Source organism: Kwoniella botswanensis, chromosome 1 (assembly GCF_036426115.1).
Source record: "Kwoniella botswanensis chromosome 1, complete sequence".
Lineage (NCBI taxonomy): Eukaryota > Fungi > Basidiomycota > Tremellomycetes > Tremellales > Cryptococcaceae > Kwoniella > Kwoniella botswanensis.
Window position 1 is genome coordinate 15,799,127 of NC_088599.1, and position 26,626 is coordinate 15,825,752.

Genomic DNA, 26,626 nt, shown 5'->3' on the forward strand with positions numbered 1-26,626 from the left:
ACATAATGCTACGAGTCATCGAAGTTTTCCATATCCCCAAAAGAGATACACTCTGTGTTTGATCAATGTCTACATTTTCACAGGGTTTGGGAGCAAAAAGGATAGTACATGGCATGCATGAACATATCTCACCGGGGCTTATGCTCGCCATCGTCACCGAGAAGGGTACCACCACCACCGTACGGTTTGATCACGTGACTTTGGATCTTTCTGGAATCTCATCGTCATTACCTGTTGGGAACAAGGTCCATCCCATATCTCATATTTCATCCTGTTATATCTTGCATCTGCCTTCTAAATCCTGCATATAATCAATATACCAGGTCAGCATACAAGTCTGTTAGAAAACGAAAATGGGAGAACCAAAACCTTTGACCGCTTATCAGCAAACTTATCACTGGAGGGTATGTCCACTCGCTTTCTGTCTTTCAACTTTCGACTATCTCCCCTATAGACGTTGTTGACATGCGTGGTTGGTGTATATAGAACAAGAATTGCGCTCCCTTCGCACAGGACTGGGTGAAGAAGTCCTTACCAGGCTTGAAAGTCGAGCATGGACCTGCTTCGGCTGAGATTGTAGAGGTTACAAGTGTTTCGGGCGATTGTGATTTGGGTCAACGTAAAGGAAAGTGAGTGAAATTCATACTGCAAGAGCCCGAAACAGTGAAGTACAGTTCTCACCGGCGTACGAGCGGTATATCCATCTGCTTCTGGCTAATGCACGTTGCTCTTTAGACTACTTACGATCTACGACCTCGAGGTAGAAGCTAAATGGACGGGTAAAGCTGGAGATGGAAGTGATGTCGAAGGTACCTTGAAGATACCGGAGGTCAGCCATGAAGCTATCGATGGTTTGTCAGACTACGTTGTAAGTGTTGATGTGCTCTACATCATATCAAACTGCCGCTACACTATCTGCTTCATTCTCAAAACCCAGTCATTTCGCCCCATCACCCAATCTTGTTCACATTCACATCGCCTTTCTATCGTACCCATCCCCCATCCCCTATTCCACCTGTACATCACATCTACGCCTCACCATTGGACAACTTGGAATGCGCCTTATCTTTCGTTCTTTTTGTACTGATCGATTATTCAACACAGTTTGAATGGCGTGTCACCTCATCGTCATCCGGACCATCGTCAGAACTCCTATCCCACATCAAATCCTCTTTCCCTCCTGTCCTCACTTCCAAACTCAACACATTCCGAGCCGACCTCTTAGCAGCCTACGGTAATCCATCAGCGGATGATTCACCGGCACCTTCAGGTACATCCACCCCTCAACCAGGTTCGTCCTCATACTCCCCTGCACCACCTGCGAAACCAGTAGAAGCGGAGAAGAAAGTGGAGGAGACAAAGAAGGATGTAGGAAAGACGGTGACGGTAGAGCAGAAAGCAGACTTGCAAGCCTCGGCGGAAGATTTATGGGGTCTGTTGACGGATGAGAACAAGGTGCCCATGTGGAGTAGATCAGCTGCTAAGGTAAGTGTCCATAGCTGTTGCTGCCAGTCCTCAATGATTATAGTCTAGGCTCATCAAAATAACGATTTATTGTATAGATCAATCTCACGCCCGATGCTCCATACGAACTTTTCGGTGGTAACGTCAGAGGAAAGATCATCTCGGTAGAAGCTCCCAAGAGATTAGTGCAGACTTGGCAAGTCCGAAGTCCAAGCTGGCCCTCAGGTAAGCTATTCAGGACTGACATAAGTCAAAATCCCAGCTGATAAGTCGACGTGATTGAGCAGATCATTATGGTACAATGACCTTGACTCTGGATCAGGGATCGTCCTCTACTTCCGGTAAGCCATCAATGTGTGAATGTCTAGCCTGCAGTAATCGCTTATGACGCCTTCTCATAGCCACTTTCACCCTCGACGGCGTACCTGCCGGTAACGAAGCGGAAGTAGAAAAGGCTTTGGATGCTTTCTACATCCGAGGGTAAGTGTGCACTTCCTCTCACTTCTCAATCATCTTCATATATACATTTGAAGCTGACAATGTACTACTACAGTCTCAAACAAATGGGGTTAGTACTATCCTCTTCTTCTCGCTCTTACTCTACTCCTTTATCTCGTATATCTTCTACCGCCAGATCCAGACCAAAGAAGTTACGGAAGAAGACCAGTTCGAGCTCGAACTTCCCTAAATGGTCTTCTTCCACTTTGATCGGAAGCGGTGTGGTAGTCGCCTTGTCGGCAGTATTGGTGGGAATAGTGTATACTTCCCTTCCATCTTCTTCTTCTCGTGTATAGTATAATGACAGTCGACAGTCAAGCCCATGGACAATATGACTGATGCACCTCTTTTCAATTCTTTTGGGTTATACAGTCTAGGTACATTCCTCTAAGCTCTCAAAACACCCCTCATGAAGGAACAAGAATGTTGGGATGGCGCATGACGACTCGCTGTGAATACCTCGATAGATTCGCATACATACAATACGAATGAGATGCCACATTATCATAAATGTCCGTTCAATTGCTCATAATCGCAGGTACAACGATGCATCGACTAGACATTCTGCATCATGTGTTCAGACATGGCATCATCTTACATTTTGCATTGTTCCGGGGTTATGTGGTATACAAAAATCGGAGAGGATTTATATCAATAGATCTACGACATTCATAGGCAGTAGGTTAGTCCACCTGTTCTTTTTCTTTTTCGGATTGAAATTGGATGGTTGTTCCATTTGTGGTTTGGCCAACCTCTTCTTCGGGATCTAGTCGTGAGCACCGTCTATTGGGTTAATGCATTGCAAATTCCGTCAATGCTATCAAGACGAGCTGAGCTTCTGGTCTACCCATCAAATACTACGCGCGCACGGGAATCAGCGTTTGATTTGCCATGATAGGGGAAAGCAGTCTTTTTTGGTAGATGACACTCACTGGTGGCTCAGTCCTCCTACGCCAGTAGGACGCAAACGATATGATCGATGTTCTCTCTATTGGTGTTCTGTGGTCCAATTCTGATGTCAGCTGGATTACGGAATATATAGGATGTGGTCCATGCTTGGGATATACACTTACAATGGCATTCTATGATACGTCCTCTTCTGTAAGGAAGTCAATAACCACTGCACTTCCATCAACCATGGTGCTAACCCTGTGGCTCCTCGACTTAACAGGTAGTCTGCCAGACGATTCAGGCAATCTAGACTAAATTAGTCAAGGTCAGTATCGATCGTCCGGTTAGTGCCTGGCCATGTGTCAGTAATGAGAGTCTAGTAGGATGAGTGTCAAGTGGACATTTGAACTTCAGTCCTAAGTTGAAACTCAAACTCACTACTTTATCACCATACCGTAATTCGGATTTAACACTGGTGCAGCTTTCAGATTTGCCATCTCCATCTGCACTCCACCCCCATTCTGGCCGAAATTCAGCATTTTTAGATTCAGCGCAGATATAACTTGATCAGCAAATTTGTCAGGTTTAGTGTGTTCGATCAGGGTTATCAAGTGGTATCAGTAGGTATAATATCAAGATTGATGCGGTAATATATGATCTTTAATTGGGATATTCGCGGTATGGGTATTTTCTTTTTATGAGAGTAACCTCCTTGGGTTTCGCCTTTACTGGCGAAAGATACCGCCGTTTTCTGATGTTATATAGGTGTACGACTAGGACTGACTTTGCGGTACTTCAACAAAGATGAGCAAGCTGAGGTTTTAGACTTTACGTTTAAAGCGCCTCTTGCTTCGTTTCTCTTTTCTTTTCATGATAATCGTAACGTGACGAATTGTTAAGATGCTGTACACACCACCTAGACTTGCTGCGTAGGTACGTATGGTGCAGCGACTCGACAAACAAGTATACTGTACGTGACGATGACACGTTGGCGGAGCAGTTGACATACTTCGGAGTTGGATGAGAAGCGGTACTTGAAACTTCTTATCCACTCCCTTTCTAAAACGAACTAGACCGAACAAACTCCGTTATAACTCGCGATCCTAACCTGGAAGTATCGGGTACTAAAAGATAAATCTGGATATGGATCGATTCGATTTTGGATCGAATTGAGATTATTCGGGTAGCGAAGTCACTAATAGACGTACGACGTTCCATGACCGATCATTCTTCCTTTCCTTTGTATCATCCTGATCTAACCCTTGTACTTCGGAGCTACTACACCCGTGAAGTCTAGAACTCCCCTTTAGACTGTCGAGGTGTTTCTTCGAGTCACGCATATGGCGGGATGACAACCATGCTAAGCGAGAGCGAGCTGATAAGGAGGGGTACGAAAGTCGAGTGTGCTAAAGAAAGGATAGAGATATATGTTTATAAGTATCACATCAGTACTCTAGACCTGCTGAAGTCGGTACCGGTTCTATAACGTATCAAAAGAGCTCTAGTCGAGGTGATACTTCCGGTTCACAAAGGATGTGTAATCAGCGAGCAGATTGCTTGAATGGTCACAGCGAGCATAAAATGATAGTCAGACTGGTTTCTGTGAGCGTACCAGAGATGTGAAGTGTATCATTATGTGTGGTGTAGCTTGAGCTGAAGGAGTGAAAGTATAGGTATACATGATGATTTGATCTATCGAAAGAAATGTTTGTCCAAACTATGGGAAGTCAAGGTAAGAGTCCACTGACGACCCTCAAACAAGGACTGATAAGTCTAGCAACGTCGGTCCAATTGTCGATACGTATCAGCTGTGTAGGTGAATGATGATACTGAGATTTGTGAACCTATGTTGCATGTGAAAGAAGAGGAAAGAGAAAGGAGGAAAGGACTGAAAATCATCTTTTACCTTTGAAAGATTTTCGATGCGATCGAGCGGAATCAAATGTCTTATTGCAGTATGTATGTATATATGTGGCATGGCTGGTTGGGTTTGAGGCGAATGGTTCAATGTAAATCATATGGCAATGCATATACATGACATGATGGATTTATGACTGACAGATATATATATATATATATATGTATGGAGCTACCAACATTCATATGAAAGGACATAAACACGGATTGTACGCATGGGAAAACAGAAACTTTGAGTGTCAGGCCAGTTCAGCAGGAACAGCTACAGCAGCGATCGAGTAAATCGGACACCATTAGTTTATTTCAAAGATGACAAGAAATCGGCCAGACTCACATTTCACACATCCTAAGAGCCCTCTCTGCTTTGACAGCAAGTACAAACTTTCGAATCATCCCAACCTTCCATGCTGATGTACTCTTCCTTCCATCCTTTGACCGAAGCAGTCAACCAATCCCCGAGTTCCTCTCTAGCTTTTCTGCTATCTCTCCATAACACAGGATTAACCAGTGTGATTGTTTGCGTCATATTTTCTAAGCCTCGGGTAGCTGTGATGGAACGATCTTTTGTCATTCCATAGGTTAAAGCTAATAGTTGATTTTTTCTACCCGCTTGTCCGGTATGAGACTGGCATTCTATCGGATTGTCTTCACACCATTCTCCCTCACAAGCGCACGATCTGAAGAAGACTTTCGTCACCGGGAAATAGCTCGGAAGTCTAAGTTTTGTTCCAACTTGATGCAGAATCAGAGAATGTACCGAGCCCTGAAAAAGAAAACAGAGCTCCGAGACTTCATGCGGGATCACTCGATCTCCGAGAAATGCGAAACAGCGAACACCAAACATCGGATCTTCCTGTGGCGGACGAGGAACGAATGCTCGTATGTAATCTGAACAATCGGCTGCTGTGAAGATCGGACAGGTGGCACACATGTGACTGGGCTGGGTCAACTTTGGAAGGATTTCGAGGAAAGGATGGGAGATTTCATGCTTGTCTTTATATACCCCTAATTCAGTGATCGAACAAGCGGAAAAAATTATCTTGTCCACTTGAGGAAATAATAAGGAAGGTGATCCCATACTTTTGAAGACATCGTATAAATCTCTTGCGTAAAGGTAAAATCGAGGGGAAGGAAGATCAGCGAAAACGATAATCTTGGTGAATTGACAATAGGCGAGTTTACGTTCGAGAATGTCAAAGTCTTCTGCACAACCTTGTAAGAACTTGGACGAGGATCTTCTAGTGAAAGTGATTTCTCGATATAGGAAGAGAGGAGTGGTATCGTTGAATAAGGAAGATACCCTCATCAAGGTTGCTTGAGTGGGAGTATCGGCGAAAGAGGCGATGCGGCTGATAATATCCTGTTGTCGTAAGATGTATATCAGCTGTTCATCTCATACAAAAGATCAATGATTGTGGTCGATATTCAAAACGAAGCCAAATGGTACATTACGACACCTGGCAAAACCAGAAGAATACCCATGTGAGGAAAGGAAGGAAGAAGGTAAAGACTATGACTCACTCTGTTCTCAAACATTCTAGAAGCACTACTGCCTCTGGGCAAAGCGAACGCTTTTGTTTGTTGCATCTTGTCATGGAACATTGAGAACTACTGGAGATAGCGATAGAATCGGTAGGTAGTGGAAAGGTGAAAAAATGAGAAGAAACACGAGAAGAGGAAAACATGGATATAATGAGGAAATACATAGCTTGAGTAGAGCGATGAGGAAGAAGGAACTGACAGATTGCTTTTGATCATCGAGACACTGCGCACGGACGAGAATATACAGTACACACCGACTGCCAAAATCAACGGTCTGTGCGTTAGTTCAATCACATCCAAGACATAGCACTCAAAGAACTGCAATCATCAAAGCACAAGCAGGAAGATCTTCACCAGGAAAGGATTAACTTCCCACACTGAAATGGGGAGTACAAGAGTACATCGCTGGAACACGACGGTAAGTGACTGCCGTAGTAGATGATTGTCTCAATCTTGCAAAGCCCCTCCATGATACTGCATCATCCAAAGACCACCTAACGACAAGTACAAAGCGGATCGTTCTCTTCAGTGGTGATTTCATCCCCTCCATTCATACAGGCTTCGATTTTACCTCGCCGAAGACTGTCTTCACCTTGGTCTAAGCTGAAGGCTGTGCAGAAGCATTTCTTAGGCCTGGACTTCAAAGTGTTTACGAACTACGAAGGTAGAACAGTTAACAGGAAGCAAACTGCAGAGCCTAGGGACGAGAAGACAAAAGATAAGATCATACGAGACGACATTTTCGATTCTGGCATTTGCAATGGGGACTTGATGGACAAAGGAGCTCGTGTGGCCGGAAAAATAGTAGTGATGACAACCTTTGTCGAGGTCTTCTGGAGGACGCGGTGCAACATATACATTCAATAAGTCAGCAAGAAGTCAGGCATTCTACTGACGTACCGTTCAGAGTATAAAAGACGTCGACTTTTTGTCTCATCTATAGCCTTGATGCTCAAGCAACTTTGCTTTCCTAACTTGATCGGTCTCTCAACAGAAACATGGCTTCCGAAATCACCACTCATAATCCTGGAACCAACTGCATCAGACGGACTGTAGAGGTTTTGATCACATCCTCAAATAGGTCTAATCTTAGGGACAGCAATGATGAGTTATTGGACATCCAGCCCTCTGCTCAAGTGTATTATGGGCCCCAGAGAGTCTGGAAAGGTATCTATGGGCGGACCATTGATGATAATGCTACGGACAAACCATCAATTGGTATTTTCGTCCCTGAAGCAAGCTCTCTTTGCCAGATCTCTGTCGATGATCCCGCCAGCACTGGTACACAAAACGAGGAAGTACCTTGCACTGCCGGATATATCGACATGGATCGCGACGCTCGTACAGCTTTATTCGTCTCTGCAGCGAAGGCCCAGAACTCCAGCCTCAAAAATTTTACTTCTTCGGTTGATCTATCTGAAGCGAGTCTCGGTAATTTGCCACAGAAGTATTATGCTCACGACCGCATTTTCCGCTTCGAAATTGGGCATGCTGTCACCCAGCCTCAAGAAGGACAAAGTACAGGTTTTAGATCTTGTAAGTCTACCAAAGAAGTAGGGGGTTTCCCTCACAATCGTATGCGAGAGGGACACCCTTATTCTACAGAAGTGGAGATGGTAATTCCGTAAGTACTGATTGTCAGCTAATATCTCAACGCTGTCAGCTGACTGAATCTTGCCACTCTCTGATACCCATTTTCTGCCATATCGCCCTTGCAGCAGAGGCTCCTAGTTGCATCTAGGTCCTAGGCATGGTGCTGTAATTCATGCTTATTGGTCCTATGCTTTCCGGAGCTGTCTTCCGCTTGAGTATTGAAAGACAGATCAATCCATTGGAACAGAGATCTCTAAAGCGTGTGTATGACTGTGCATGAGTATCGGAAATATGCACTGCTGTCCCATTGTTTGTGATAGAGGTCATGTGAAAATTGTCAACTTGAACAAAAATAATCATGGAAAGCTATCCTGTATACCGCAAGCTTACGACCCCTTTCTATCCTGACACTACTCATGATGTCCATTAGCTTCTAAGCAGAATCAGAAGATGAAAAATGGCTTGATGCAGTTGAAGCCACTTTTAAAGAAGAGAAATGCTGTACTTGTGAATCTTGGTAAGCCATCCAAGCTCTTCGAATGTTATGATTGTGGATACTGGAATAATTGCGTTGGCATTTCCTTGGTCTGTAATGCACCTTGTGTCCTTCCTTCTGTTCGTTCGGATTACGCGAAGACCTGAGAGTTAAAGGATCTGAAAGAGAAAGGCACAACCAAGATAGGTTGAATAATATCTTATAGGAAGCGTTCTCGGACTGGGAAGTGGAGCTCTTCACAAGGGAACAACTCAAGAAGTGTTCCGAGCTTCCAGTGATAACCTTTCAGCTACTTCATAATCAAAGGATCTAATTTTCGCTATTAGTGAAGTGGAAGAGCTGGATCTCTAATCCACGGAGGACATAAAAGCTCATGTCCAAACCCTCCACATAAGATCGATAAGGCTACCTTACCCTATGTATTCTCATTCTTCCCACATAATCCTCACTGATACTGTATTCCTGCAACATACTCCCAATCGATTTTTACTTGGCCACGCCCATCTAGAATGTCTTTCGTAACAGCTAGACCAGGTTCCAATTGCTACGGGCAGCTGTCAATGGTACAAGCTGTACCACATGACTTGAACGTGGCACACTCTGAGCCCGTATTGGATACCCAGGGCTACAGTGTTGTCGACGAGAATGGAGAGGAAGTAGTGAACAAGCAGTGGCGCGGAGACTTGTACATCTACGTCGGGCAGTTTTCCCTCATGGAAAACATCAATGACACCACTACTTGGGAGGATACACCTAGACAACAAGATGATCTAAGATTCTCCGCATACGCGGAGACTCAAGGTGATAGGTGGCACAGGATGTGGAAAGGTCTTTACGGAGAAACGATCGATGACGATCTGCGAGGTTGTCACACAAGGATTTTCGTACCTGCAGAAAGCTACAAAGCTGCGCTCAACATTACTACTGCCATCACAAGCTATCACAGCCCCTTGTCAAACACCCAATGGGAAACCACCATGGCGGGTGACCTGCAGTTGGATCAAGCCACTCATGCTGATCTGATTGCTCAAGGAGATCAATCGAGAAACTTCAAATACACTCTTAACACATCTACGGCCGATTTAAATTTTCGACCAGGACAAATCACTGATCCAGACTACGATTTCAAACACCGATACCTCCGAAACGAAAATCAACCCAGAGAGTTTCAATTTCAAAGTGGCCATGCAATGATTCAGCCCACTAATGGTTCCAGCATCGGCTTCAAATCGACCAGTAATAACTATCAAGGAGGTTTTCCTCCTCGAAGGATCGTCACTGGCAGATCCTGGGTGGGGGAAGTAGAGACGTCACACCTGAAACCTTGAGATCTATCGAAGGAGCGCCTCGCTGCAAGAGCGAACGACCCACGCATGTAAAATATCGACCTCATTCACCTCTGTGGCAATCCAGAAACAAAACCTCAATCGTACACCAGAATTCGCGTGGTATTTGAACATCCAAGGTTCTTGTATACAAATATCGCCTGTATTTAGCGCATATGATCGATATATGCATACGGTTGGCATTGTTCTAATGGTAAACGTATTTTGACGAGAGCATAGTATACAAAAGCATGAGATAACCAAGAAAGAACCATATGGTCATATACCGTATTTATAGGTGAATATTGTGGATATTGCTTATATCCTTTTCTTTTCTTGTCGCCGTTCTCGATCGTCAATATTGAATATTCAACTAACTGCCCAGATTCATCTATTCGCTCTTGATCGCATCGACTTCCTTCTGTAACTCCTCTTGAATCTTCTTCGCCGCTTCCGCATTCTTCACCCTCAACGCGAACGGTACAGGTTTACCATCATTATCGAATCCTAGGAATTTCACATGTGGCCCATCCACCGTGGGGTTGAACGAGCTGTTCACCGACATATTCTATTGCACGTGCCATCCCAGCCAATCAGCAATCTATTTTCCGCTCAAACAAGCATAAAAAGGGACATACCAAAATAACATTTCCACTTCCATCCGTCCTCATTAACAATCTCCTCTTCTTACCATCTTTACTTCTCTTCAGTTTGAATTGTCCCAACCCTTGCAATTTGAATTCCCCACTTTCTAGCTTATTCAATTTGCCTCTCTGCTCAACAATCGTATCCTCATCTTCTTCGCCTGCACCGGTAGTCTCAGCTAGATTCTTACTAGGTTCGGCATTTTCAGGAGGTAAGTCTGCATTTCCTTCCGCCGTCTCACCTTCAGCATCGCCAGCAGGTTTAGGCGTGTAGGGTGCAAAGGAGAATCCAGACGATGGCGTTGTTGTAGAAGTAGCAGCTGGTTTAGCACCGAAAGAGAATGATGGAGTACCAGTTCCAGCAGGAGTAGAAGTCGAGTTACCGAATGAGAATGCAGGAGCAGTCGTAGCTGGTTTCGATGTGATAGAAGAGTTAGAACCGAACGAAAATGTCGGTGCTGTTGATCCAGAAGTAGGCGCAGCAGCGGGGGTACTCGATGAGCTGCCGAAGCTGAATGTCGCTCCACCCGAAGCGGGAGGGGGAGCAGTCGTTGACGAAGAAGTTCCGAAACCAAATCCGAAACTTGAAGGCTTGTTGGCAGCTGGAGTTCCAGGAGTACCACCAGCAACACCAGGAGAAGATTTCGCTCCGCCAAATGCTAATTGAGGTTGAGACCCGCCGGGACCGAATTTACCTAATTTGGCCGGGGTAGCATTCTCGAGAGAACCTGATGGTGAGAATGTCTTACTTTCCGGTGTAGGTGGATGTAAGGGTCCTGAAGGTGCGAATGAGAATAACGATGTGGTCTTCTTACTATCAGGTGTAGACGTTGACGAAGTTGCTCCAAATGTGAATGGCTTGGGAGCTTCTTTTTTCTCTTCATCTGCCTTACCGGAAATCACATCTTCGACAAGCTTCGTCACTTCCGCTGAAGGCTTCTTAGGAGTATCTGCTGTTGATGGAGTGGGAGCAGCAGGTGCTTTTCCTCCACCAAAAGTGAAGCTTGAAGAAGGCGCACCGGGTGTAGCAGTCGGTGTGAAACCACCGAAAGATGGTGTCGAGGATGAAGGATTGGCAGTAGGTGCTTTGGGAAGCGAGAACCCTCCTGCTGGAGGAGCAGCAGGCATCTTGAATGTGCTTGGCGTTGTACTATTGACAGATTTGCTCGACTCCCCATTTACACTTGAGGTAGTTTTCGTACCTTCCGGTCTCCATCCTGCTTTCTTAGCTGCTTCATCAAGATGTGTTTCATACTGCTTGAGTAAGCTTGGGAGGATCACGGAAAGATCCGCAAATTGATCTTTGTCAAGTGTTGAGGTGAGGAAAGAGAGGATGGAATTGTTGAGGCCACGAAGAGAGGTGTAATAGGATACTTCTTGTTCGGGTGGAGGAGTCGGCTGAGAAGGTGAAGGTCCGTTTGTTGTCGTACTGTTCGTTGGTGTCGATGTAGATCCAGGTGTTGAAGTCTTGGATGCAGCTGCAGGAGTAGATGCGGAAGCAGCGGCGGCGGGTGATGAGGCCGATGGAGTCGAGGTCGCACCGAAGGAGAAAGGTTTGGGAGCGGATGGAGCTGGGGTAGCACTCTCAGTTGGCTTGGAAGCGGGAGCGGGCGCGGCAGGCTGACCGAATGAGAAGTTGGCGAAAGGCTTCGGAGGAGCAGCATCCGATGTTGTAGACGCAGTAGGGGGTTGAGCAGGTTTCGCACCGAACCCAAAAGCGGGAGTAGCGGGTCTGGCAGCATCCGTCGAGGGAGTTGTCGCGGGAGCAGATGGTGTCGCAGCTGGTTTGGCAAAGGAGAATCCTGAGAATGGATTAGAAGATGCAGGGGCCGGTGTAGATGCTGGTGCCGTAGGCGGAGCAGGTGTCGCTGAACCACCAAATACGAATGGATTTGAAGGAGCAGGAGCGGACGAACCGAAGGAGAATCCTGAGAATGGTGAAGAGGACGAAGCTGTTGGTGCAGGATTGGGGGTGGGAGCCTAATGCGGTATTTCATCAGCAAATCACTCATCCAGATGGAGCCTCCCACTTCAACATACAGGTGGGGCAGGCGAAGGTGCAGTACTTCCCAGTCCTTTTCGTTTAGGCATTCCTCGGATTCTGTCCATTTTTAAGAACATCAGCGATACATCGGACCCAGATCGTTGCATGACCAACTCACACTCTACCTTCCACAGGGGCGAGAGGAGCATCTCGAACACCAGGCTGATAACGATAAGAGTCGTCAGCAAACGGTCGCAGATGGGTCACTGGTCACTACTCACATCCTCCACCTGCTCCTCATCGGAATCACCGCCCTCTCTAGTTTTCTGATTATCAGCTCCTCGTTTGGCCATATTCTTGGATTCGCTGATCGCAAGTCACGTTCGATGATAAGGAGGTTCTTTCGCGGCGCCACAATTTGTCGAGATTGAAAGCGACTATGCTGTGGATGCGTTGGCAGCAGATGTTATGGATGTTCTCCGATGACAGCTCTTTGATGCAGAAGAAGCCTATCTACACAGTTATACATTTTATGGTTTTCGGAAGTCGACGGAATCAAATCCACGTGTCCCAAATCGCTTATCCACTCGTCATCATCGTCCAAAGTAACTAGGATGATGTTGATGATGATGATAATGACGGTCTGTCGACACCATAACACAGTACATAGCATATAGAGACACCTTGGACCGACACTGGACGTCTTAGAGATAACTCTTATCCATCATCGAGTCGGCAACTCCTTTTTGTTCCCTCAACCCATTCAGTCGAGCCTGTCCCTCGTCGCACACAGCTTTATGAAGGAAGACTAGGAAGATTAGAGATAAATAGTATTTTATCAAAGAAGGAGATTGGAGGTTATCGAATACAGAGGAGTCGGACCATATGAAGCTCGTGAGAGACATCCAGGCCTGGTGAATTCCATTGCTGAATGATCCTCCATAGCTCAACCATGACTGCCGATAAATCCCCCCATCACACCTCCTCAACCGGACCTAAGTCACCCCGTTCACCCACACGATCGCACTCACTGAACACCCAGCAGACGTATAAGAGTCATTCCTTGACAGATCCTTCATCTCCCTCATCGTCGGCTCACAAATCCCATGCTAGGCCTGCTGGACCTAGGTCACCTGAACATCACAGAGCACCTAAATCCGATCGGCGAGATGGACCGGGATCATATCGAACGAAATACCGTACTGTACCTATTCCAGCTCAATCAGAGTATACGCCAATCATCCAAGAAGATCTATTCCAACTTCATGCCCCATCTCAACCTATTCCATCATCCCCTCCTGCTTTGGCATCAGCTGAAGACGCGCCTCATGCGCCCTATCGACCTCCTGAAGCAGTGATAGAACCTCCTGAAGAACATCCTCCAGGATATACGCCAGGCATAGTCGCTGAGCATATTGGGTCAGACGACGAAATGGGTCCGCCACCGGAATCACCATCGATATTGTTACAGGATAGTCAAACAACCTTGGGTGGTGAGAAGGATATGAAGAATGACATTGATAGTTGGAAATCGGATGTCAAGTCCTATCCTATGGATATAGATCCTTCGTCAAATACGGCATCAGATGAACCTACCCGACCCCAGATCGGACGTGGTATCTTACCTAGACGACTACTTCAAATCATACATGAGCACGAACTGGTCCAACCGAATATAACGGAATTACCCCAACCTTCTAAGAAACCTCACGGTCAAGGTCAGGGTCAAACCTCCTCATCAGCAGGAATAGCATGGAACGGTACCAACAAAAACTTAACTTCCTCTAGACCAAACTCAATAGCTTCTTCCTCTGGATTGGCTGCGCCTCCTAGTCCGTCACCATCCACTGCGTCTATGCGATCTTTACCTGACTCAGAAAGGATATCAACGCTAGATGACGTATGGGATGCTCTGCCCGGTCAGAAGGAAGGTCATGAAGAATGGTATTTCTGCACGACCTGCTGGGGCTGGCTACGTGTCACCGCTGGACAAGGTGATCCTCCTATCATACAAAATATGGAAGAATGGGAAATATCGATTCGATCTGATGCAATGTTCGAAAATAAGGATGATTACGATAAAGCGTACGATGATAGATTAGCAGAGTACAAGAAATATAATGATCTCATGACCTCAAGATTATTGGCTGAGGAAAATCATCATCACTTGCATGGTTTCTTAACCCTCACTGAAGACTCCAAGGAAGAAAAAAGGATAGAAAGGGTGGAAGTAGATGAGAAGATGAATGTTTTCCCACATATAACTTTCGGTTTACAAGATGAAGAAAATCCGAATTTAACTTCTTTTGACAAACCACAGAGTCCTTCAAGATTGTTTTTGAGCTGTTCATCTGAGTTATGGGTCAAAGTAGATAAAGGTCTAGTTCCCGGTCAGATTCCTCTGGGTTTGGTACAGACTTTCACCAATGAGAAGATGAGTAATCCAGCTATAGGGTATGAAGGCAGGGGAGCGAATGGTGTCAGTGAAGCCTGGAGTCTACTAACTACGTGAGTAAATATTTTTATGTTAATCAGAGCAAGGTAGAACGAAACGATTAATAAGAATCATTCCCATATAGCCTATTGATGAATCCTCTTTTCAAAGGTCAACGGGGATGGGTCAAATTAGATAATCCAAAATTCCAGAAACAGATTGGAGCAAGTATGACTTCTTCTCATCTTTTATACCAGATTGGTTTCGCATGTCAACAGGAAGAAGATGGATTGAGAGTGGGCCCTTTCAAAGTAAGCGACGAACCCTCTGAAGAGGATAGGAGGAAACAGAGACAGATGGATCAGTATATGATAAGAGTATGGGTGGAGATTACACTCTACTTGATCGCTTATCAACAGCGTAATAGTAAGTCATCAATAGGTTTTCATGTCTATCATGCTCAGTGCAACGATGCGCTCTTAGCTGTGGATGCCACTGTATTACCTTTCATACAATCCGTCCCACTCGAAAACAGCCTGAAAGGTATCATCGAATTGGATAAATATCCAAAAGGTAAGCCATACTACCAAGTTACCGAATCGAGCTGACACATTTCGAATAGGTACCACACCATACGGTGATACCGTTAAAAGTGCCTTGCATACCCTAGGAGTGACCAAGCAAGATAGAGCACAGACTATCGAGATCGCCTACGGACTGCAGATATCGTGTGATGCCGAAAGTGCACCGAGCTACTTGAGTGCATTGGAGAAGATCGCTGAAGCACCGATATATGGAAGGGAGAGCTTACAAATGAGAGTTGCTCTGGAACGATCTTTAGATAAATACAGTTCAGGTAGGTAACACCCTAATCACCGTCACACGGAAGCCTATCAGCTGACTGACCCAAACTCACATGTAGATGACCTTGAGCGAGCGTACCACGCCATAGGATATACGCCCGAGTATGCTGAATCCATCTTTGTGCCTCGCGAAGAAGCGCCTGAATCTCATATCTTGGAGCTTCACAAGCAAGCCGTGCAGTCCGCTTCTTCAGCTCAGGAAAAACAAAACCTTTCTAGAGCGTTAGTGATCATTGGCAGACACAGAAAATCAGAATTGATGAAAAACATGGGAGAAAATGGGGAAACCCTCATGACCGTCCAGGAAGCTTATTCAGCACTGAATTGTCCTGAAGATGCCATCGACGACGGACTGTTGATGTGAGTCTTCGTTTCTCTCTTCAAATCGGACAACAAGCTGACTATCATGTCAGGCAATACGAGATGGCCGTATGTCATTTGTCTTTCCGGGGAAACGGCAATAGCTAATGAGATTGTTTAGGTCAACGAGTACCCTGGAAAAGCGGACCATTATCGAAAGTGCCTATCTATCATAGCTGATGCCCCCGGACAAGAGAGACCTGGTGTCAAGACATTTTTGCAGACTGGTTCGAGGGGTAAGTGTGATATCGCGGCTCGACTCGGCTACAAAAGCTAATCTGAAGGTATAGAACCTGAAGCTCCTGCTAGGAAAGACATCCCGGTTGGGTTGCACAATATCGGGTAAGTCAGCTGTATCGACTTGACAGATATTGATCATATCAAGCTGACGTATTTTTAGAAACACATGGTTAGTCTAGCCCGACGCTAACCAATCTGGACTGAACTGACGGCTTCTGTCACAGCTATCTCAATTCCATTTTGCAATATCTTTACTCGATCAAACCCCTTCGAGATGCTGTGCTTTCATTTGAGCAGCATCAAACACAGCCTGCCACAGCTAAGAAAGCAGATGTGGAGAGGTCGAAACGATGTGAGTGCAAATGTAAGGAGAAGCCATGCAATGCTCATGTACTCTTGTCTTTCAGTCGTTCGACAACTTCGTCTACTGTTCTTGCAATTGTATAAATCCGAATCACCTTCCGTTCGACCAGACGAAGAACTCGCTTATTTAGCGATTACTCGACCGGAAGTAGACGCTATCGTTGAGCCCCCTCAACCTGAACAGGCTACAACATCCAAATTCTCGTTAGACGATATACCCGATATTCCTGATGTTCCCTCACCTTCTTCAACACAAGTGGCCACTCCTATCTCTTCACCGGAACTCAAGCCTGCTCAAGCAGATTCTTCGACATCAACCGTGACAGCGAGGGAAGATAGAGAATCTTCGGTCTTGGGTAAAAGAGCAAGTGAAGATAGAGATGATTCCTCCAGTCCTTCAGGGGGAGGAGTGACAAGGCTTAAATCTGATGAGACGAATACTCATGCTACGTCGCCTATGGAGATAGATGATTTTGAACTTGTGCCCCGACCGGATAACCCCGAAAGTGAAGTACAACCAGTACAACCTGATTCACCATCTGCTACCATGGATTTGGGTCATTTAGATCTGAAATCACCAATCCCTGAAACAAAGGAAGAATTTTTCCGGCAACCAGGACCGCAGGAGCAAGAGGAGGTGAAGTATGATCCACCAAGTGTGCCTCCCCCTTTACCACCTCGACCTAATCTAGCTAAGAAGGATACATTAAGTTCAGGTCTTCGTTTCGGTCAGTTAGCATCCCTACGAGATCTGCGATGATATAGCTGATGATCGCATTCGTTTTTTAGGGTTACAACAAGATTCAGCTGAAGTTCTGATCAACGTATTATCGCAACTTGAACTAGCTCTAGATGAACCTTCTGATCAAGATGGCCAAAAGGGGTCCAATCTGATACAAAGGTCAGTCGGCGAGAACGGTTCCATGACAAGCGAGAAAATTGTATAGCTGACTTGCACGTTATGTGAACATAAGCTTGTTTTCATGTAAATACAAACAACAAATCATATATGAAACTGCTTCTCCCTCACGATCGCCCAGTGGACCAGGAGGAAGGAGAGAATCAATAACGTACGAAGCTCAGAAACCCGTTGAATCGGTATTTGTCCATCCTATCATAGGTGTCGAAGAGGAAGGTAAAGATTTATCGGATTGTTTGGCGGAATTGTACCTTAAAGGAGCGGATATAGAATACGAAGGGAAGAAAGGGTATATGATGGATCTGATGGATGTGTTTCCCGATATGCTTTATATCCAAATGAGGGTAAGTCAACATCTCATCAGGCCTATCAGCGTTTGTGTTGGTCGTAGCTGATTGGGTCGTCCAGCGATCTCAATATGATCCTTCGACTGGACGAGAGCGAAAGACGAATACTCATATTCCGTTCAGTCAGACTTTGTCCATGGGTAGATTCTTGGTTGGTGCTGATCCAAGAAAGAGAGAGGAAGCTATCGAGGTGACTAGGGAGATGGTAAGGATTCGGACCAGATTACATCAATTGAGGAATCATAAGGTCGGTGATGTATGCTCAATGATGACAGATTGGGAACTGATGTTTGGCTTGAAATGATGTCAGCCACTATCAATCCCCGATACGTTCAAACACGTTACATCCTCTCTACGTCACTTGATTGAAAACCAAAATCAATCTGAATTGTATATGCCAGAACTATCTGATGATCTTACTCCGGATCTACTAAAAGGATTAGAAATAGAATTACAATCTGTTGATAGTGAGATTGTGAATTTACAAGAATCATTACCAAAATTGAAATCACGTATGGATGAAATTTGGAACGACAACGAAACTTCTGGAGAGGATGAATGGGAATATGAATTGGTTAGCGTTTTCATGCACAGAGGGAAAAATTCAGGTTCGGGACATTACTGGACTTATCAAAGTTGGTTACCTGATCATTGTGAGTTTGGAATGCTTCTTGATTTTATTTGAATTTGTGCTTCTTTGTCTTACTGAGATTTACACGTTACGCGTAGCCGATACATTCTTTAAATACAATGACGAGACCGTCACTCAAGTTCCATCTTCAGAGGTACTGCAAGATCGCACAGGGGATGATGCGAATCCCGCTTTGTTGTGTTATGTTAGAAAGGGAAAGAGGTTGATAGATACTTTACATCGAGAGATATTGGAAATACAACAACAAGAACAAGCTGAAAGTGAAGCCTCGGAGAAAATGGAAATAGAAGCGGATATTCAATCAAATCAGAAACACAATCAAAGTGCAGATGTAGAGGATAAGAAAGAAGAAGTTAACTTAATTGATCTGTAGAGCTTCTTCTTTTCATTCTCCTTTCATTATCGTTATTTGATAGTAGGTCGCATGCGGACTTTTCTTTCAAAGATTATCTGGTCACTTTTAGATGATTACATTTATTGCATGTATACATATGGTATCGTATGATAATCAGATATACAATACACAAAATACAATTACAGATAAAGAAGTGTACAAATCATACCATACGCTATCTATAGTGTCCTTTCATATGATATTATAAACTATAACATTCACCGTGAAATCCTATTCCACCGCTCCTCACTTTATCTTTCACACTGAGACTTGCAATTGCATTTTTGCTTTCTGTGACGATTCCCTCCGGACCACAAGCTATCACAGCTAGACCACCTCCGATATCTCCTCTCATGCTCTCATCTTGCGCCATATGCGACTCGAGCTGAATGGAATCGGAAGTTGAGGTTGGTATGGGTAATGATTCTCTTAATAATTGTGAAATCTCAGGTCTGTAAGGTGATAACTTTGTTGTACCAGGTAATGTCGAAGGTACATCAGGTAAAGGATTCGGCGGATTACTCAAGTATAAATTGTATTGCAATTCTATACCCAGGTTGTTGGATTGATCATGAAGGTATGTTAAAGTAGGTGAGATCGCTTGAATAGTAGCTACATTACCCATCCATCCAATTCAACCAAAACAGATCAGCTCAACCTGATCCTACACTACCGCTTGTTTGAACTCCACTCACACATATCTCTTACTACCCAAATTACATCGACCTTCCTTGGTCTCCGTCCATTATCATTCCTACTCTGTCTGAGTCTTATACATTCCTCGATCGATCCGAGGATAAGCGTTATCCCACTTCCACCTCCGATCAAGAGCACATTCTCATACTGTCCCAAATCGATTTTCAGTCCTCCGTACGGCCCATCAATCATAACCTGGACTTTCCTTCCAGGATGGTCGAATCCACTGCCCATATCATTATCATTCCCCTCCCTGATCTGTTGTTCTTTCTCTAAAAATCTTTGGGTTTCTTCCATGATCTGATCATCATCCACATCCATATCCACCTCGAAAGTGCCAGTATCTCTAGCCAGATCATGTATCCTCCTAGTCCAGTCGCCCGATATTTTCGCATAGAGTACAATCCCGCGATCAGTGGTGGATGTAGCATTGGTAATAGTGAAAGGATGGGATTCGAATACCCCTGAACCTTTTAAGACTTTGACGAATATGTGTTGGGTAGGTAACCAGCCAGAGTCGCAATCTGCTATGTGAATCTGTAATAGCAAGTAACACAAAGATAGAGAGAAAGGAAGGCAAGGGTATGTCAGCTTTACTTCCGTATACGTGTGGACGAAGAATCGTCTCTTATGACCCGTGGTATTGTTGACTTACCATTGTCAACGTATCATCCACAGGAACCAAAGTAGCATCCTTGATTCTGTATCTCAACATCCTCACGAAAAGATCATATCCGTATATAGCTGCGCAGGGGTATATCCACGGTCTACTGTAGGGTGTATGATAAGAAATAGCAGCGAAGAAACCGACGAAGAACATGACACTGTAGTTATCACACTTGTCAATACCAAAACGACTCAGCTGAATGTTTAAATAGTAAAACGACTCACTGAGCGATCCAGAACAATTGGTAGCACTTCCTCCTGACAGGTTTCAGAGAAGTAATCACAATCATACACATCAACGTCCAAGATAATATCCCTCGTTTGGATTTATCACTGCTGATCTGATCCATCTCGTCATTTCGGATGAACTGGTTGATCCACATTCCCCCATGGACCGTTGCGGAGATGAACATCGTTCGACCGGCCCACCGATGGAGGAAGTTGTAGTGTTCGTATGATAATGATGGAAGGAATATGGGCAGGGGAAGAGGTGATTTGAGAGAGAGAAGGATAATCACCGGTAGTTGAGATAGGGCGATAAATCCTATAAGTGCAATGGATAATAATTAAATCAGCAATGTCAATTGGTAATTCACAGTATATCGGGAACTGTATATTTACCTGGTCGATTTGAATTTTGGGTAAGTTCCGCACCGATCACAAAACAACATACCACAGCTACCATATATCCTAATACTAAGATGATTTGCGATACACTCAGAGTCAAGTAGGCTCGCCGACAACAATCTCCTATTTGACCTTTCCACCATTTCAACCTTGGCATAGGTAATGTCCATAATGTGATACTTTGACTAATGGATCCGAATATTATGTAACCTCTCGATAGGAAAGAACTGCCTTTCGACTCTTTGGTTATTTTCGTCTGAGATACCTGTTTTTCCGTTTCTGGGAAAGACGTTGGTTCGTCCAGCGATTCATTTATGGATAATCCCGAATATAATCTGCCGATCTTCCACATATGTATTATATATGGTATTGATACCAGTGTAGAGAACGCTAAGACGGATGTCCATATAATCGTGAATTTGATTTGCCATTGTGGGTCTATAGTATATGAGCTGGAAAAGAACAGGCAATAGTCAGCGTGAGATATATCGTATGACGTGAGATTTTTGAACACACTCGTATATCTATAATACAACATGCCAGTCAGCGAATGAGCTTTATATGGATGCGAGATCTCGAAAAGACTAAGCTCACCTGGTACTGAGTGGGAATGGGGATGAACCGCTTGTCTACCGGGTGGGCTATGGTCTCCATGTTGCTTGATCCTCTTCAAACTGGTCGGGAAGGATATCAAGTGTTGACTGCTTTTCTATCCAGACTCTGAATGGATCCACTGGTCGTGTCTACTCTATGATTTTTCCATGACGATGGGAAAGAAAGAAGAAGTGGGATTGCGAATCAAAGGATGATGGGGTGTGGATAGATAGGTTTGAACATTTCTATTTTCATCTCTGCGAATGAGATGCACCTTCTATTTACCTTTGAGCCATTATCGATCTGCGTCCGTGCCTGTTGATACTAGACTAAAAATAGGTTAAACCGCGTGCAAACCATGTTGTTGGGATTACATAAACAGGGTTATTGCCTCACATTGCGCCATTTGATCGTACCTGAAAGATCGCAGATGAGCCAATTTCATTATCTCGTTGCTGTAGTAATGGCAAACACAATAATCAATCGTCCAACATCACTTTCAAAATCATCATAGATACATAGATTATAGAGTGATTAGCTGCCGTCCAAGATGGAAATACTCAACGTCATAACCAAAGCATCGGATCACCCATTCTGGAATGGAGTGGTGTCATTCTGCGGTGTAGCCTATTTCATAGCTTGGTCATATTCGTTCTACCCTCAATTGATATTAAATTATAGGAGGAAACGGTGAGTTAGCGATCAGATTCAGATGCATAATATCTACCTATGGCCCCCATTTTGAGTGATCTCGACCCAGCGAAGCTGTGATCCACGTATCATTCCGCTGACATGAATGGATAGCACTACTGGACTCTCTCCCGATTTCATCTACCTCAATCCCCTAGGCTTTCTCGCCTTGACCCTCTGGTCATGGGGAGCTTATTTCTCACCAATCGCAAGGAGACAATACGAAGAACGACATGGCGAGGGACATTTCCCAGAAGTATCTAAATCGGATTTAGCATTTTCCTTACATGCTTTTCTGATCTCTACCATAACGTTAGGTCAGGTATGGTGGTATTCTCGAAAGGTCAACAAATCAAGTATATATGGAAGAGAGGAGGATCCCCTTCTACCTCACCAGCACCACAACGGAAATGACGATAACAGGACTAAAGGTGATTCGCTAGTATCCGTCGAACCAACCAAACCCTCTGTACCATGTCAAATTGCCCTAGCAGCTTTATTCGCTGCTGCAGGTATATCAGCGGTATTAGTCTGGTTAGGCAAATATCAATTGTTAGATTGGTTATACCTCGTTTCATCTATAAAATTGATCATATCTACGGTGAAATACATACCGCAAGTGGTGTTGAATTGGAAATTGAGGAGTGTAGAGGGTTTCGCTATCGGACAGATCATCTGTGTGAGTGAACTCTTCGGCAAACTTTAGTAATCATCGATTCGCTATGAAAATGAATTTACAAATCACATTATTCGACAATTGCTGATTCAAACGTTTCGTATAGGACCTCATCGGGTCGATCTTGTCATTCGCCCAACTGGTAATTTCCTCAATACTCGTTTCACACGACCCACAAGGTATAATCGCCAACCCAGCTAAATTGGGATTATCGTTTTTGTCCCTGACATTCGATCTGATATTCATCGTTCAGAAATATTGGCTGTTCCGACATGCGGGGAAAGAGGAGGAGGGGGAGGGTGGGCCAGGTGATGAGGAAGAGGATTAGGCCATGGCCATTTAATTATTTTATCAGAAGATTGCAACAGCGAGAAAGCCATTTAAACGTGTAGCTGTATTTTCTACCTACTATAGATTCACCTTATGTATTCTACCTATCTAGAGCATATCCTCAACAACTTGATTGCGATTGCATCTCATGCAGCACAGGCTCCACCTTTGATTTTCTTCGACCATCGTGTCAATAAAAGTCCTCAGCTTCCAGATGAGCCACTGAGGTCATGTTTATCGACATTTTCCGTTGGAAACCGGTCTCATTCCCAACAGTCCGAAGACATGACAACAAAAGAAACCAGTCCTCATCCATCCATCTTCACTTCTCTTTGTCTTCTTCGACCTCTACAAAGATCCACAATCATAGGACATGCACGATGTACCCACGGCCTCACAAACGCTCTCACCCCTCTCGATCCCACCACTCTCATTCGGCAAGGACCAATCCCTCCGCTTCCACTTCCACTTCTTCCGCCTCGACTTCGACGACCGTTCAGATACCACCTATAGCTTATGTACAAGCATATGAAGCTCAGCTTATATACTCGCAAGACGATCGAGCCAGGGAGGTGACTCGGAGAGATAGTAGGTCTGGATTGGGATTAATCAGATATGCTGGAGAGGTGGAAGATGAGGCGGAAGAAGGGGAGACAGAAATCTGGGCTGATAGGTAGGTATCTTATCTTGAGAATTTATACTACGATATCACTCATGGGCTGGGCAACACGTAACTCATGGAGCAGAGCAGGAAGTAAGGGTGGAATGAGCTTGAGGACCGGATGAAATGAAGGACCGGAATTTGAGGAGCATCCAATTGAGATGGTCATTCATGAACACTATAATTGGTTCTGACTTATGAGAACTACGCTGTGATAGAGTGGGAAGGACATTGACATAATATCTTCATGTACACCTACATCCTCACACTCAGACCATTGTAGCAAATACTGACTTTTGGTCTTTCTCAGACACGATATCCTCCATCTCCTTCCGTCCGTTGTTATCCCCTCTACCACCCTTCCAACCCCATCCGCACCGCTCTCGTCGTCATCATCCTGGGATTCCCTCCCCTCTGACATCGAAGAGACGTTCTACCTTTCTGATCCAGAGGAGATTGAGGCGTACGAGCAGCAGAAAAAACGAAAGTGGATTGAAGCATTGCGTCAAGAAAGACTGAAAGAGAGGGAAAAGGAGGACGAGGAGTATGAAGTGAAGGATGGGAAGATACAGTGGATCGAAAATGAGGAGGTAAGCTTTCCGAATCATTCTCAGAAGAGCAGTGCTGGTGGTGACGTTGATGTTTATATCTAATTTTCGACCTTATAGCCTCCCGGACCGATCCTTGCGTTAATGCAGCATACCGCCAAAGCCATCTTCTCTTCCCCTAATCCCTCGGTATTGGAACTTCGTATACTGACCAATCACGCCAATGACGAGAGGTTTGAGTTTCTAAAAGGACGGTATAAGTTGACTTGGACGAAGATCAAGGATGATCTGAGGAAAGGGAAACAGAAGGAACAGAGGGAGAAGGAGAAAGAGAAAGGTATAGGATTAGGTGGGTTAGGTGGGTATGATAGTAGTGAAGACAGCGACGGCGAGGAAGAACAAGCAGAAGTAGTAGATGATCTTCAACCACCACCGCCCCCTCCTGAGGATGAGGATGTAGTCGAAACACCGCCACCTCCTCCCGAAGAGAATATACCTTTACCTCCAACATCGGACGAACTCATGCCGCCACCGATGGATGGTGATGAAAAGAACGGTCTTGATGCAGCTTCCGATGGCAGTGAGGAAGAGAAGAGACGATTAAGGAGAATGAGGATGGAAGAGTGGAAGAGGAAAAGAGCAGCTGAGAAGGGACTCTAAGTAACGATCAGGCAATTGAGGGGGTCGGGTCACATTCGTCTATTTCGTGTCATGTATACCATGCATTTGTATATGGACTCTTCGGTCCAATTCATTACAAAAGTGAATCGTGCTGAGTCAGAAAGTTGAGAATTTGATCTTCATCTTGGCAAATACTGAGATCTGATGTGTGATGGCTTCAGGTTCACATCGTTTGACCATACCATATCTCACAGAGAATATAAAAGAAATGCATCCCATCGCTGCTTCCCTCTCCCCGTCTATACTATAGATATGATATACAGATATACTTAAGCAGACTTGGGCTTGTACTCCCACTCTTCACCTTTAGCATCTAATCTTGCTCTGGCCTCTTTCAATGCCCATGTTTGGATACTACGGGTGATTATATGACGTAAGACAGAGAGAGCAAGCAAAAAGGGATTATAGAGAGAAGCGATAGAGATCACACATATTAGCACGATATCTCTCTGATGTACAGATATTGACCCAACTCTACCCACCTCGTATCGGGCTTGTAAGCTATTATGACAGCTGCTAAAGCCATACCACCGAACATCCCGACGTAGTAGATGTTCCTATAAAAGTAGATGAGAGAATGATCAGCATTCATTATTATTCGATGGTATGATGGATCCAACGAGATCGATGGGAGTTGGACAAAGAAGTATGACGTCTCGCCGTTTGAGGAGACGGGAATGATATGGCAGAGACTTTTCGACAAATCACTCTTGAGAAATCTCAATTATTCAATGGACTCGATCCAATCCAATCTGATGAGACCCGACCCAGTCTATGTGATGACAGTCCATCATACCACAAAAATAAGAGAGAAATACTCACTCCCAGGTTTCCTTCACTCTCTTTCCATCTTTAGGTGGCTACGACACCGTAAACACAAACTCATTAGCATTTATTCATTCATTCTCCTTCATTCCCTCCATCCACTATCATACCAGCGTCTAGGACATCCTTTTCTTCCTCTTTCTCTCTTTATTACCCTACTCATCTAATACAAGACATATACCCACTCTTTCACCGAACAAATAACCTGAAGGGGGATTGTAACTAGGTCCATGAGAAGCGTATCGTCTTGCGACTGCTGATGTCGATCTGGAAGATGACGATGCGATGGGTCTGGAGAACGTCGATAAGCCTGCTCTGATCATTGTGGATGGTGTTGTGATTGTTGATGGATATATATCAATAAGTGTGGATATATGGAACAGCTATCTCTTTTGAATCTCATTCGTACTCGAGGAGGATGTGTGAAACGTTCTTCCGTTTACAGGCGCACGGGTGAAATGAGGGGCAATCCGCATGCCTAAACCAGTCATATCTCATCGGCTTTCGCCGCTTCACCTGTTTACACGGGCTCGAGCGAAAGGATGTTCAATGTTCCAGTTGTGTGCATGATTCACCAGATCGCAAGACACACACAGTCACATACTCCCACATATACACAAAGTATACCCTCAAACACTCCATGTGTATCCTGCAGCCTATACTCAAAGGCGCCATAACAGTAGATTCACGAAAGCCAGGGTCAACA

The 26,626-nt window shown here is 44.7% G+C and overlaps 11 protein-coding genes across 11 annotated transcripts; 6 read left to right on the forward strand and 5 right to left on the reverse strand.

Moving 5' to 3' along the window:
* Positions 1 to 353: 353 nt before the first annotated feature.
* On the forward strand, positions 354 to 2,258 carry L199_005988 (uncharacterized protein; the record flags this gene model as incomplete). Its single annotated transcript, XM_064891689.1, has 8 exons — positions 354 to 404; positions 487 to 629; positions 736 to 868; positions 1,105 to 1,485; positions 1,563 to 1,689; positions 1,752 to 1,805; positions 1,866 to 1,944; positions 2,018 to 2,258. 8 exons carry the CDS (start codon positions 354 to 356, stop codon positions 2,256 to 2,258), a joined length of 1,209 nt encoding a protein of 402 aa, XP_064747761.1.
* A 495-nt stretch (positions 2,259 to 2,753) lies between these two features.
* On the reverse strand, positions 2,754 to 3,392 carry L199_005989 (uncharacterized protein; the record flags this gene model as incomplete). Its single annotated transcript, XM_064891690.1, has 4 exons — positions 2,754 to 2,819; positions 2,895 to 2,961; positions 3,036 to 3,164; positions 3,292 to 3,392. The coding sequence occupies 4 exons, from the start codon at positions 3,390 to 3,392 to the stop codon at positions 2,754 to 2,756; spliced, it is 363 nt and encodes a 120-aa protein (XP_064747762.1).
* Positions 3,393 to 5,116: 1,724 nt separating this feature from the next.
* L199_005990 (uncharacterized protein) lies at positions 5,117 to 6,357 on the reverse strand (the record flags this gene model as incomplete). Its single annotated transcript, XM_064891691.1, has 2 exons — positions 5,117 to 6,130; positions 6,292 to 6,357. The coding sequence occupies 2 exons, from the start codon at positions 6,355 to 6,357 to the stop codon at positions 5,117 to 5,119; spliced, it is 1,080 nt and encodes a 359-aa protein (XP_064747763.1).
* A 953-nt stretch (positions 6,358 to 7,310) lies between these two features.
* On the forward strand, positions 7,311 to 7,940 carry L199_005991 (uncharacterized protein; the record flags this gene model as incomplete). Its single annotated transcript, XM_064891692.1, has 1 exon — positions 7,311 to 7,940. The coding sequence occupies one exon, from the start codon at positions 7,311 to 7,313 to the stop codon at positions 7,938 to 7,940; it is 630 nt and encodes a 209-aa protein (XP_064747764.1).
* Positions 7,941 to 8,910: 970 nt separating this feature from the next.
* L199_005992 (uncharacterized protein) lies at positions 8,911 to 9,729 on the forward strand (the record flags this gene model as incomplete). The annotated part of the gene is made up of 1 exon (XM_064891693.1): positions 8,911 to 9,729. The coding sequence occupies one exon, from the start codon at positions 8,911 to 8,913 to the stop codon at positions 9,727 to 9,729; it is 819 nt and encodes a 272-aa protein (XP_064747765.1).
* A 388-nt stretch (positions 9,730 to 10,117) lies between these two features.
* L199_005993 (uncharacterized protein) lies at positions 10,118 to 12,707 on the reverse strand (the record flags this gene model as incomplete). The annotated part of the gene is made up of 5 exons (XM_064891694.1): positions 10,118 to 10,294; positions 10,365 to 12,350; positions 12,411 to 12,471; positions 12,533 to 12,576; positions 12,636 to 12,707. 5 exons carry the CDS (start codon positions 12,705 to 12,707, stop codon positions 10,118 to 10,120), a joined length of 2,340 nt encoding a protein of 779 aa, XP_064747766.1.
* A 599-nt stretch (positions 12,708 to 13,306) lies between these two features.
* On the forward strand, positions 13,307 to 18,905 carry L199_005994 (uncharacterized protein; the record flags this gene model as incomplete). Its single annotated transcript, XM_064891695.1, has 15 exons — positions 13,307 to 14,862; positions 14,934 to 15,214; positions 15,272 to 15,361; positions 15,411 to 15,644; positions 15,711 to 16,011; positions 16,065 to 16,080; positions 16,133 to 16,247; positions 16,302 to 16,353; positions 16,476 to 16,603; positions 16,659 to 17,342; positions 17,404 to 17,515; positions 17,589 to 17,877; positions 17,942 to 18,127; positions 18,191 to 18,533; positions 18,610 to 18,905. 15 exons carry the CDS (start codon positions 13,307 to 13,309, stop codon positions 18,903 to 18,905), a joined length of 4,683 nt encoding a protein of 1,560 aa, XP_064747767.1.
* Positions 18,906 to 19,128: 223 nt separating this feature from the next.
* L199_005995 (uncharacterized protein) lies at positions 19,129 to 21,569 on the reverse strand (the record flags this gene model as incomplete). The annotated part of the gene is made up of 7 exons (XM_064891696.1): positions 19,129 to 19,538; positions 19,622 to 20,159; positions 20,278 to 20,446; positions 20,514 to 20,832; positions 20,910 to 21,367; positions 21,432 to 21,439; positions 21,510 to 21,569. The coding sequence occupies 7 exons, from the start codon at positions 21,567 to 21,569 to the stop codon at positions 19,129 to 19,131; spliced, it is 1,962 nt and encodes a 653-aa protein (XP_064747768.1).
* Positions 21,570 to 22,059: 490 nt separating this feature from the next.
* On the forward strand, positions 22,060 to 23,203 carry L199_005996 (uncharacterized protein; the record flags this gene model as incomplete). The annotated part of the gene is made up of 3 exons (XM_064891697.1): positions 22,060 to 22,199; positions 22,314 to 22,878; positions 22,982 to 23,203. 3 exons carry the CDS (start codon positions 22,060 to 22,062, stop codon positions 23,201 to 23,203), a joined length of 927 nt encoding a protein of 308 aa, XP_064747769.1.
* Positions 23,204 to 23,585: 382 nt separating this feature from the next.
* Positions 23,586 to 25,074, forward strand: L199_005997 (uncharacterized protein; the record flags this gene model as incomplete). The annotated part of the gene is made up of 3 exons (XM_064891698.1): positions 23,586 to 23,878; positions 24,177 to 24,456; positions 24,535 to 25,074. The coding sequence occupies 3 exons, from the start codon at positions 23,586 to 23,588 to the stop codon at positions 25,072 to 25,074; spliced, it is 1,113 nt and encodes a 370-aa protein (XP_064747770.1).
* Positions 25,075 to 25,364: 290 nt separating this feature from the next.
* Positions 25,365 to 26,243, reverse strand: L199_005998 (uncharacterized protein; the record flags this gene model as incomplete). The annotated part of the gene is made up of 4 exons (XM_064891699.1): positions 25,365 to 25,449; positions 25,578 to 25,652; positions 25,918 to 25,955; positions 26,106 to 26,243. The coding sequence occupies 4 exons, from the start codon at positions 26,241 to 26,243 to the stop codon at positions 25,365 to 25,367; spliced, it is 336 nt and encodes a 111-aa protein (XP_064747771.1).
* Positions 26,244 to 26,626: the final 383 nt, after the last annotated feature.